Raw genomic sequence first — 13,320 nt, forward strand, 5'->3', positions numbered from 1 at the left:
AATGAAAAACAAAAAAATTATTTTTGTTGAAAAAAAATAATAAAGATCCATCTATCGCCGACGTCTTGAATGCTGTTGCAACGAAAGTAGAACAAATATGAATAAAAGCTTCTATTCCAACATTATCGCATAAGTGCATTCAAGATATGATTTTATACAGAGTATCAAAATCTTAAGCGATAGGTACACAACAACTCAGCAAGCATCTGATTCATAAATATAAAAGATTTGCCAGTTTCGAAAGGAGTGTTAAAAGTTATTGAATATCGCGTCTTGCAAGTGCAACATGACTGGATCTCTGTGCAAATTACCACAAAATGAGCTAAGTTTCCTTCAAGATCAACGATCCTGTCGAAAATGGCATTTGGACTAGTGGATATTGCAGCATCTGCAGCAATAAGGAAGAAAATGGAAAGAACCATGAAGGCAAAGGCAAGTTCTCAAAAATATAATAGTGACGAATTTGTTCTTAAAGCATGTACCGTAGATTCCTCTAATCCTTTCATAAGTAGCAGCTTGTCCGACTCAAATTCTTCTGATGTAGATGATCATGAAGAAGAATTCATCGCTCCTTTGTCAACAGTTAGAGTCCAACCGTCTACGTCACAAATACTGCGGCACTTCACAATGAGCTACCTCTACGTCATTTAATTCAACAGTTAGATGGACGCACCAGTGGACCACTTGGTTTTTCAGGCTAATAGGGAAACTTCTAGAACGCTGTGAAGAGAAGGCTGTTGTCGATTGTGTAGCAATAGAAAACAACCTAGCAATATTATTAGAAACAACAGACCTTAGTACCGATCAAAAGTACTTGTACCAAATCAGTCATGCAGTTGCTGCGGGAAAATGTCCTAACGATTTGAGCCTTAAAAAAGCTGGGAAAATATCACACGCAAGGTAGCTGACAGTTGATAATCGTTTGCTTCGATTGTATGTTGGAACTGAATGTCCCAGCCTCCAATTAATTATGTTAGTAAGGTTCATCCAAAAAGTGAATGCACCAGTTTGGTTTTATATAAAACTGTATCCTAGCTGTTCTGATGGTTCAAAACATTTATGGCGAATGATCCATTATTCACGATTTCTACCAGTTGACCAAAGAAAAATTGTCGATGCAGTTATCCAAAGGAATGCTTATTTTTCCCATCCCGAAAATGTATTACTCGGTATGATGAAAGATGAACAAAAACATATACGGGAGCTAGGACTACTCAGAGTGCCGAAAGCTAGAGAAAGTCAGAAAGAAAAAAGATCCGAAAATTCAAAATACCAACATTAAATTTTAGTGTTGCAGATTATAATGACTTAATTTCTGTTTCTGGATGCAAAGTTACAGCTCCTTCTTTGCTAAAACATATTTCCAATGAAGATGTAAGGATGTGATTGATTTTGGGAATTACAACAACATAGAGATTTTAAACTGCCCTTGTCATACAAAATCCGTGGAAAGAACTGTTAAGTTAGTAACTGAAGCGTCAGCTGCTGTTTGTGGACCAGAATCAAGGAATGGCTTTATTCGTTCAAGGTTGCAGTCTAGAAATATGCCGTTTTTTAACACAAAATCAGACTTCCAATCTTAAAATATATATTGTATCATAAAACAATTATTTAGATTCAAAGAACTGATAAAAAAATAATTTTTTAAAATAATATTTTTTTTTGTTATTCCCAAAAATGTAAATTTAAAATGGAACCTGAAGATAGGGTCCAATACAAAAAAGATTTCTTACAGTTTTATTATACATCAAAACACAACTTTTTCGCACTAGCCCCATAAAAAATAATGACTTCGAATTTTTCGTTCCACCCTAGTGGACAGCGTGTGGATATATTATTAAGTTTTTAAAACCGAATTAAAAAAAGACATATTTTTTAAATATGAAAATATCTTACTGCCTAATTCAGGATATAAATTATCCACTTGGCGCAGATTCATATTGTTTAGGACAACATAATTGGTTAATTCTTGAAATACTATAAACAAAAATGAAAATACATTTCAATAGATATGATAATCTCGAAAAGTTCTTACCATCCTTGCTAATTATTTCTTTTACTAACATAACTCTTTTAACTAACACAATAATTTAACCTTGTAAAGTTAGGCCGAATTTACTTTGTAATACTAAGGCGATTTGGCGGTTTCAAAATGTAGGCGTAGCATTCTTGAAAGTAGATTAGCAGTAAGTGCCATATGCTAAGGTATATGGACGGCAACTGTAGCAGATACCGTCAAAACGCCATAGTATTTAACTTTTGCCGCCAAATGGCTTAGTATTTTAACTGAAAAGTGTAGATACCGCTAACAAAATTGCAATTTTATTCAAAATATAATGCTTCTACAACTCCAAAGAATTTATAAATATATACTAAATACCCTGTTCTACCTAAAAATACAAAAATCTCATTTTCGATAAAAAATCAGTTCCCGCCTTTGGGCTTAGCACGACAGTACAGGCGACAGTCACTTAAAAAACAACATTTTATTGCAATAGACGAAGCAATAAAATACTAAAATCGGCCTTACCTCAAAAATTGGAGAGGTTCAGTGCTTTATTGCGTCGACTACAAATATTCCTACAAAATTGCAAATACACTCGCTTCTGATATTTTTAACTCGTCTATGATCTCTCTCAACTTTTAATTTTTGGGCTGTAAAAACCAGTCTGTGAACTTTTCTAATTTTATTTTCGTTCTGGTTTATTCTGAATGCCCAATTTGTGGTAAAAAACTGTTTGTGGGGTTTTTGTAGAGTTTAAGAAAATAATTTTTCATCGAATGCTCATTCGCCGCTTTTAATACCACTTGATACTTAAATTTAGGAAAATAATGAATCATTCAATATTTCGCTCAGAAAATATAACTGAAAAGGTTAAAAAACAAATAAGAGTTTATTTTCGGCGCTTGCAGAATCAGTCTTTCTAAATGTTTCATTATTTGCGTAATCGCTATAAAGATTTTTATTATATAAAAAAATTATATTTTCACAATGTGTAAGTGATTTTTTGTTTCGTTTCTTATAGTACAATAATTGTTTAATCAAACAAAGTCATATACTCATAGTATTTTTGAGGAATCATGAAAAGAATAATTTTAGAGATATGGTCCAATTCAAACAATTAGACGTGCACGTCATAGATTTAATAACATCATAACCCACTGATACAAACTTGACAGCAAACAAATTCAACACAGTTTTCCTCATATAGTCCGTCCGCTTTAACTTTTCCCATGCGTCACGACTTATTTTTAAACAAATTAAGTCAAAACCTAAAATGAAACGAACGTCGATGTGTGTAGTATATAGTATAAGCGTTGACTGATAAATATACTGTATTTATCAATCAACGGTATAAGTATACAAAATGTATATACACATCGACGTTCGTTTCACTTTAGATTTTGTCTTAATTTGTTTGAAAATAAGTCGTGACGCATGGGAAAAGTTAGAGCGGACGGACAATATATGCTTTTTCTCATGAGGATCTTTCAGCGCGTCACAGTTTTTCGATTTCTTTCTTACGCATTAAATTGTATGTGACAGAAAAAACGCACGTCGTTGATTACATTTCGTCGGTGATATTTATAACATTTGTACTAGTTGTCAATAGATGGCGCTATAATTGAAAATAAAATAATTTGCGAATAATATAATATATCTACGAAGGTACCCCGTCAAAATAGCCCCGTCAAAAAAGCTCCGAGAAAATAGCCCCGACATAATATCCCTCACACAAAATAGCTCCGACAAAATAGCATGCAGACAAAATAGCCGCGGAATAATAGCCCGCCGACAAAATAGCGCCGACCAAATAGTCCCGAGAAAAAGCTCCCTTCAGAATTCATCATGAAATAATCCCTTAAAAATTCATTTTTTCGGAAATGGTAATTATCCTCTATTCACATCTTAACTAAATCTTAACCACATTAAATAAAAATGGTCTTTTCAGAGAACTCGAGTCCTGTCTTCTCTGCCTCTTGGAAGTTTGAACATTTAATTTAAGCGAAAATCAATGTTTATTTGTGATATAAACATTTTTTCTGTTTTCCGGCAAGAGTAAAATGCATTTTATATTAAATAAATTACATACATTCTTCTTTTTTTGTCAAATAATTTAAACTAAAAAAAGTTTTTTGACACCTTGTATAAATAATTATGTAATTGTTTATATTACTAAATAGAGAATTAAATAACCATTCAAATGAGCTAGCACACGACCCCTACTCTCATTAAAAAAATCATCGATTACGTCATCACGCCCAGATGGATGACGTCACTAATATGAAATATATAACAGAATATCGTAATTGAAAAAAAAATCGATCTATTTCAGGATTTTTCATTAAGGTCGCGGGTTTACGAAATAACGAATTTATTCCTTCCATTTGCACCATACTGTACGTCTGAATGGACGATATGAATGAGTCAGATGAAATTAAATTATTAGAAGAATTTTTTTTACTGAGCAACAACATTTTTGTTTAATTTATTAATATATTATATTTTGACAACGACGTCCAAAGTGGAAGTCGAAACGTTAATAAAATAATTTTTTTTAAGTAAATTGTGGCTTATTTCCCAATTAGAATAGTAATTTAAAATAAATGGTACTCCGTTAAAAGATAAAACTTTTTATTGGAGGTGTTTTAGCCGGGGCTATTTTAGCCGGGGCTGTTTTGACCGGGACTATTTTGTGTGCGATCTATTTTGTCGGGGCTATTTTGTTTGCGGGCTATTTTGTCGAGGCTATTTTGTGTCCGGGCTATTTTGACGGGGCTTTTTTGACGGGGCTGTTTTGACCGGGCTATTTTGACGGGTCACGATCTACGAATATAATCTGAACAATTTATGGGACTATACAAATCAAAGAAAATACCATTTTATAAATGCAATAAACAAAATTGATTTGTTTTTGTGCCAAATTGCAAATAAAATGTGACAACTGTCAGATTTAACTAGAATGTCATGTCACTAAAATGTATGAATTTATTAACGTTTCGACGCCCAAGTCGGGTGTCGTTGTCAAAATACAAAATAATCTAAATAAACAAAAATGTTGCCTAGTAAAAAAAAATCTTGTAATAATTTATTTAATCTGACTCATTTTTATCGGCAAATCAGGCATGTATTATACATTTTAAAGTAGAAAACTTTAAAGTGATATTGCCAATATTGGCAATATCATTTTATATTTAAAGTCTTCTACTTTAAAATGTATAATATATGCCTGAATTGCCGATATAAATGAGTCAGGTTAAATAAATTATTAGAAGAATTTTTTTTTACTAGGCAACAACATTTTTGTTTATTTAGTATTATTTTGTATTTTGACAACGACACCCCACTTGGGCATCGAAACGTTAATAAATTCATTTTTTAGTAAAACTGTGGCTTATTTCCCATCGAAAATACTTAATTATAAAAATGCCACAAGGAAATAGCTACAGAACAACTAAAATGTATAATATCACGTAGTTACCATTTTTTCTATCATTTGTGACACACTGAAAAATGCTCATGAAAAGAAGCATATTAGTTTTTTCGCTACTGTCAAATTTAGCAGTGTACGATAAAGCTTGTACATATGTGAGAGTATAAATATACTCTCAGAGGATATGATATGTGGACTGTAGTTATGAGGATTGCTAGGTTTAAGTTGGAATATATAAGGTTTTATACAGACAATATTCATATGTACATAAAATAGTCCTGTCGCCAGGGGGGGTACAACGGCCTCCTTAATTCAGATGGACATTCCCAAGTTTTTTTCATATATTTTGACCCGCAGAATACGAATTTTTTGGGTAACAGTTGATCCGGATATCGATAACATTGTTATAGACAAAGAACTTGAGGAATTACATAACAGTGATTTCTTGCAAAACAAAACATCTTTTTGTATTTTTTGGGTCATTCTAGGTAAAAAATGCTCTGATAAGTTTTTTCGTAGGATGCATAGTTTTCGAGATAACCGCGGTTGAACTTTCAAAAAATCGAAAATGTGCAATTTTTGAACTCGAATAACTTTTGATTAAAAAATAAAGTAACAATTCTGCTTACCGCATTTGAAAGTTTAAGTCAAATTATATCGGTATTGATTATTTGCATTGCTAAAAATTTATTATTTTATTGTTAAACAAAGCTATAAAAACCTAGTGCGCGAGTGATGTTTTCAATGATTTCTCATTTAAAATCGAACAAGTAGGTAGAGTAGCTACAAGTGCAAGCGAGGCAATTTCTACGTAGCATGCGTTAAAACGCATGTATTAGGCACGGGAAACACTATGTGTTTATAGCTTTGTTAACCAATAAAAAAATTAATTTTTAGCAATGCAAATAATCAAAACCGATATAATTTGACTTAAACTTTCAAATGCGGTAAGCAGAATTGCTACTTTATTTTTTAATCAAAAGTTATTCGGGTTCAAAAATTGCAATTTTTAGATTTTTTGAAAATTCAACCGCGGTTATCTCGAAAACTATGCATTCTATGAAAAAACTTGTAGAAATATTTTTTGCTTAGAATGACCCAAAAAATACAAAAATATGTTTTGTTTTGCGAGAAATCGCTGTTATGTAATTCCTCAAGTTCTTTGTCTATAACAATCTTATCGACATCCGGATCAACTGTTACCCAAAAAATTCGTATTCTATGGGTCAAAATATATAAAAAAAACTTGGGTAAGTCCATCTGAATTAAGGAGGCCGTTGTACCCCCCCTGGCGACAGGACTAAAAAGTCTTACCAAACTGTGAAACCTTGTGCCGAGCGCTAAAGCCGGTCACACACGAATTGACTGTTCTCGTTCCACGTGGCTCGCATTTTGACTGCTGCGAAATCGTGTATGCCGTCACTCGTGGATTAACTGTTCGTGCAAGACTTTTGATTGTTCGTTTCAGCCCAAAAGAAAGGCTGTACTGTCAAGAGATGAGCGGTACTTGAGTTGACCCTTCGAAAGGTCGTAGAGAAAAGAGAAGGATTTTCTTCTGGAGAGATTCCAAGTGTCCAAGTATTGTTCATTGGAAGGGATGTAATTAGGAGAGGATAAACTAGGTGGTACTTGGCAGGACAGAGTTGGCCTGGTACTTATTTAAAGTTAAGGGTTGTAATAAGAGATTTAACACAGGAAAAAATATAATAATATTTTTGACATCATGGTGAAAATTGAGCAAACAGGAAAGCACTATTGCCAAATAAAACAAATATATTTCTTTAACACAGCAGCTACCGGCTACACTGTTTCTCTGTGTCTGTGTGAAACAATGATGAAATATCTGTACTATAAGTATCAAACTCATGTTGTCCTATAGAAGGTTATGTAAGTTTTTGGTTTATAGATGTGAAGTTGGTTAAAATATAAACTGTCCTATAAAACTGTCTCACACTAAACCTTGTTACTTTAGTTTCTCGATTGAATTTTGATTCAAATTGTCGGATATTTTAATTGAATTGCATTAAAACAATAATATATCTGTATTTCGTCTTCACAGATTATAATCTGAAGACAATATTTTCACATTATATTTTTTAACCTCCAATATTATGACAAACGTCAGTTACAATTTCCAATCTCGCCAAATGTAATAATTACGTCATATAAACTCGTCACTAATTCTAGCCAATGAAATACTCGCCTGTAATAGGAATGGTATGTTAAAAAATCTGATTACTTCCTATATTTTTTTTTTCAAATTTAGAATATGACAACAAAGGGTTGTATACCTTGTACAACCCCTTGTTTACAATAATTACATACAATCCTTATTGTTTCACTTTTACTTTAGTATCTTTTATCTGGAATGACTACTCTAGATGGCAAATGGTTCTGTATAACTGGTCCTTACAAGACGTCTAACTCACTTATGGCTTAATCTCGGAAATTGGTCCGAAGGCTAAACGAAGGGACGATAGCCAGATATGGTGAAAATCGCGTAGTTATTAATTACCCTGTAGAATTCGCTACATTTTCCAAGTGTTTACAATATTCTAAATTTTTTGGATATTCTGTACCATACTGGAATTATCGACCAATATCGCACTGAAAATTCACCTTGTATATACATAAACAAAGTTTTAGCTTCAGAACATAATGGGTCTGGATCCCGCGTATGAAAAAAAAAGTTGATTAATAGCAAGCTGAAAATTTGTTAATTGCTTAAGGGTGTCTAGTCGGACAAACTTTGATATATGGGAACACTGGAACGGGGAAGTTTTAATTGTGGAACAGGTTAAAAATTTGGAACGGTCAGACCACGAAAACGGCACATGTATTTTGTCCGACAGAACAGACTTAAACTCTTCGAACAGAGATTAAACTCTCATGCAAAAATCAAATTGCTATTTATCACCAAATGGGCGTTTTAATGAATGGAACATGTAGAATATGTCAAATGCCAGGAATTATGACAGGTGATAAATAGCCGTCTGATTTTTGCATGAGAGTTTAATCTCTGTTCGGAGAGTTTAAGTCTGTTCTGTCGGACAAAATAAATGTGCCGTTTTCGTGGTGTGACCGTTCCAAATTTTTAACCTGTTCCACAATTAAAACTGCCCCTGTTCCAGTATTCCCATATATCAAAGTTTATCCGACTAGACACCCTTAAGCTATTAACAAATTTTCAGCTTGCTATTAATCAACTTTTTTTTCATACGCGGGATCCAGACCTATAACGTTTTTATGGTGGGACGAGAAAACTCAGAGCCTATTTGCCAATTTTTATATTTCTAACAACTATCTATGTTTAGAAAATATTTTGATTTTAATGTATTTACTATTGATATGTTTATTTACTATTGACATTAATAGTTTGTATAAGGAGCATAGTTGACTAGTAGAAGAATAAATTAATACACACAAAAATTAAAGGAACACCTTAAAAATGAGACACGTTTGATGTCTCAGATTTACTAAACCGGTTGTCCGATTTGAGTAATTTTCAACTAAAACATTTCGTTTATAAATTCGCAAAGTCTGTGTGTTATTGCGTTGCCGCTCCTGCAATACTCAGATCAGATTTATCGATGGATTCTTATGTAGTTTTTTCTTCTGAATCCAAATCTGAAAACGGCATTTCGATATTTCTAACCGTCTTCGAGATAATTGACCTCAAAATCTAAAATGTGACGTCACAATCGTTTTATTTTCTGACGACACACTACACGTCCAGCTGAAATCGTTGCTAGTAAGTAGGCTAGTTTTTTTTTAATCTCGATTTGTTAAGCAAAGCATAGGTTATTTACATTTGAGTTTGACACTTCGTGAATGTCAAACTAAATTTGAAATTAAGTATTAATAAAACATCAATGACATTTGATAGTGATTTTAATTATTATATAAAATAAATAAGATGTTCAAAAATACAATTTGAGCATATTTTAAAAGCAATAATTTATTAACAGCTTTAAAAAGGTTTATACGAGTATACGGCCTCCCCTTTATGATAAATGGACTGTTCGATTTGTTATGAAATTAAAATATAGTCCGTTCGCTAAACTCGACAAAACTGGCTAGCGATTATAGTAGGTTATTTTTTTGTTTTTTGCGGAATTTCCCAAAATTTGCAAAATTACTAATTATTTAGTAATTATTAACTAATTAATAATTATTTTTTTTTGTCAAATTGGCAAAATTATTGACTAAAACTACTAGCCAGTTGTGTCTGAGTTTAGCGAACCGACAGTATATGAAATAATATTGTTTGGTATACAAAATTATGGTCTGATATGTGCAATTACATCCTTCTAATGGAAAAAAGATTTTTCTCAAATTATGAATACCAACAACATTTTCATTTATAGCTCTTTTATTTTTAATTTGACGAAGAAAAGTTATTCTTCATAAAAAGCTCTTTATGTTTTAAGATTTATGATGCAATTATCAAATATAATATCTTATTAATTTTATACGAGGTATATAAAAAATATGAATTATGATCAAGAGTAAACTACTTTTATAGTTCATAATATTTAAATTAGAATTATATAATTGCACATTAAAAGATAATTAATAATTCTAAACTACTTTTCATAATAGCAATTTTCCATATTATGAATTAAAATACGTAAATAAACAAAGTTTTCGTTATGATAATGCTCGCATTTTCTGCTTGTTTTAGTATGTTATAGCCTTATGATTTAAAAATATCCGTGTAATAATCTTGTTGTCACACAGGTATAGTCTGTTCGCTATACTCAGACGCAACTTTCTAGGTATTTTAATCGGTAATTTTGCCAATTGTAGTAAAATTGCCAAAAAATAATTACTAAATAGTTAATAATCACTAAATAGTTAGTAATTTTGCAAATTTTTGCAAAATTGGCAAAAAACAAAAAAATTAACGACTAAAATATCTAGCCAGTTGCGTCTGAGTTTAGCGAACCGACTATAAATGTCATTTTATACCGGGTGTAACAATCATACTCTGTTTTTTCCTTAAAGTTTGGAACACTCTGTGGAATATTCTAGCATATATAAAATATTAAAATTAAAACTAAATTGTGGCTATAGGATTTCTTAACATTTTCTTTTTGATTCATTCACTTATGTTAAATAATAAAAAAGTTAGGTACTTTAACAACTAGTCATGTTCTTCATCAATATAGGCTCTTTCTAAATAAGTGCGACAAACTTTAAGGGGTAATTCTGCATGAAACATTAATGACCGTTTGCTTTATAAACAAATGTCCGCAAATGCTTCGTTTTCGAGATACGGTGCATTGAATTTTTTCTTACAAACTGACGATATATTTATTGCTCTAAAATCGATTGAGATATGCAAATGAAATTTGGTAGGTTTTAAGAGGTAGTTATTGCGCATTTTTTGACATACAATTAACAATTTTAGATTCACCATTGGCGTATATACGGGATATATCTAAAATGTTTATACCCGTATGTAGGCCAATGGTGAATATAAAAGTCTTAGTTGTATGTCAAAAAATGCGCATTAACTATTTCTTAAAACCTATGAAATTTCATTTGCAGATCTCTATCTATTTTAGAGCAATAAATAAATCGTCAATTTGTAAGAAAAATTTTAACATCCCGTATCTCGGAAACGAAGCATTTGCGGATATATGTTTATAAAGCAAACGGTTATTAATTTTTTATGCAGAATTACTCCTTAAAGTTTGTCGTACTTATTTAGAAGCACCCTGTATTGATGAAGAACGTGGCTAGTTGTTAAAGCACCTAACTTTTTTATTATCCAACATAAGCGAATGAGCCTAAAAGAAAATGTTAAGAAAGCCTAAGGCTACAATCGAGTTTTAATTTCAATATTTTATATATGCTAGAATATTCCACAGGGTGTTCCAAACTTTATGGAAAAAACACAGAATGATTGTTACACCCGGTATAAAATGACATTTACCTGTCCAGCAACAATATTATTACACCGATATTGTTAAATAATAAGGCTATATACTAAAAAAATCACCCAAATCCAAATATTTTAGGAAATCCGAGACATCAAACATGTCCCATTTTTAAGGTGTTCCTTTAATTTTGCCGGTGTCTGTATTTATTCATTCATTTTAAATAAATATGTTTTGAGGTTTCTAAAAATTAATAATTTTCTTTTGTTCCAGATTAAAGGCAGAAAGTTGGATCGCTTCTCCCGTTCCATGAAACTCTCAAAGCTTTTTCCCGACACCAAGTATCTCATCTGTGTTCTAGCCTTAGGAAATTGGGCTTTCAACTTTAAAGAAGCTCCGCAATATCTACGACGTCCCGAAAATGACACAAACGATATGGAAATATTTTCTGATATAATACGTCCATTACTAATTGACTCCCCCACCAGTCGCTGTGCTGAAGTCAACACTTTGGGAGCGCCCGACAGTATGCACGTAGGTATGGGCATGTTACCAGACCACTCCATGGGTGCTCAATCTATCTTAACTCGCCGACTAGGACTTATTATTGGCTGTTGTATGGGCTTTGTGGTGTTTGTTGGACTTGTTTCGATCCTCGGGTACCTCAAAATTAAGAAGCAAAGAAGAGCAGTCAAGAGGGACCAACCTTTACCGCCCGAATATCTTTCTTACAGACACTTTTCTATACAAAGCGGTGAAGCTGGAGGCCATCCGCATTTTATAACCAATATGAACACAACTGTTTTGAACTAGAACCCTAGCCTGCGTTTCAAACCTTTTTTGTGAGGTCAATAGTTTTATAGCTGATTTTGTATATGTATCTGCGCATGCTGAATTCAAAAATATAACTCATTTTATCAGGTCAGATATTTTTATCTACAGTTAAAAAAAAATAGCTATTATTTCTAATACGTTAATTTTATTACAAAGGAAATATATTCGAGTGAAATATACAGGGTGTCCACGAAAATAGTGCGTTCCTTTAAGGTATAGATATAATAAACAATGTAGAACAAAAATGTCCTTTAACATTTTTTTCTAAAGTTAACCGTTTAAAAAGATACATTGAAAAAGACATTTAATTTCATAAAATTAACTAATCTGACATCACTGTACAAGAACTGTTTGTGACTTAGGTTATTGACACCAGGAATGTAGGTCAGAGAGTTGACACCTGCAAAATAGTTATACCACCCTATGTGTGAAAATCAAACAAAACAAGAATTTGTTTGTTTGTTGAGGAGCAAGACGGTGTTTAATATAAGTACTAAAGGCCCATGGGGCAACTATCTTTGAATTGTGAATGTGTCTATCTTTAGATTTTGTATACATACTTGTCAGATTTTAATTTGCCTACCAAAATGTATTTTCGTTTGTTGGCCAAACGGTTGAGTTTAGAAAAAAATGTTTTAAGACTTTTTTGTACTACATGGTGCCTTCTACCTATACCTTTAAGGCACGCACAATTTTCGGGGACACCCTGTATAATATATAAAAGATGGTTAACTCTATATCAACCAAACCCCTGTAGATAGAGTGAAGCACTACAACTACTTCGGCACCATAATACATAAATGAAGAATGGACATTGGACAAACAACCAAGAGATAAGAGCAAGCAACGGAAAAGCTAGATTCAACTTCAACCGACTGGGGGCCTATTTCTAGAGCCACAACCTCTCTCTCGGCATGAAAGAATGCTGCGATGCTACGTGTTCTCCGTCTTTTTTATTCTGTTGAATCGTGGACCTTGAACGAAGATATCTGCAGAAAATTGGAAGCATTTGAGATGTGGCTATATCGGAGAATACTTAAATTCCGTGAACTGATCGGGTCACAAATGAGGAGGTCCTTAGAAGAATGAAGAAGAACCGAGAGGTAATTACCAACATCAAATGTCGAAATTTGGAATACTACGGACACATTATGTGAAATGAATAT

At 32.5% G+C, this 13,320-nt stretch overlaps 1 protein-coding gene across 1 annotated transcript in view; it reads left to right on the forward strand.

The window, feature by feature from the left end:
* The window catches only part of LOC114338702 (protein artichoke), a 422,944-nt gene extending 410,702 nt beyond the window's left edge, over positions 1–12,242 (forward strand). Inside the window, exon 5 of the mRNA XM_050649868.1 lies at positions 11,594–12,242. Coding sequence (XP_050505825.1) covers positions 11,594–12,133 — 540 coding nt within the window. The 3' untranslated portion in view covers positions 12,134–12,242. The remainder of the gene's footprint in view (positions 1–11,593) is intronic.
* Positions 12,243–13,320: the final 1,078 nt, after the last annotated feature.

This window comes from Diabrotica virgifera, chromosome 4, assembly GCF_917563875.1.
Source record: "Diabrotica virgifera virgifera chromosome 4, PGI_DIABVI_V3a".
Classification (NCBI taxonomy): domain Eukaryota; kingdom Metazoa; phylum Arthropoda; class Insecta; order Coleoptera; family Chrysomelidae; genus Diabrotica; species Diabrotica virgifera.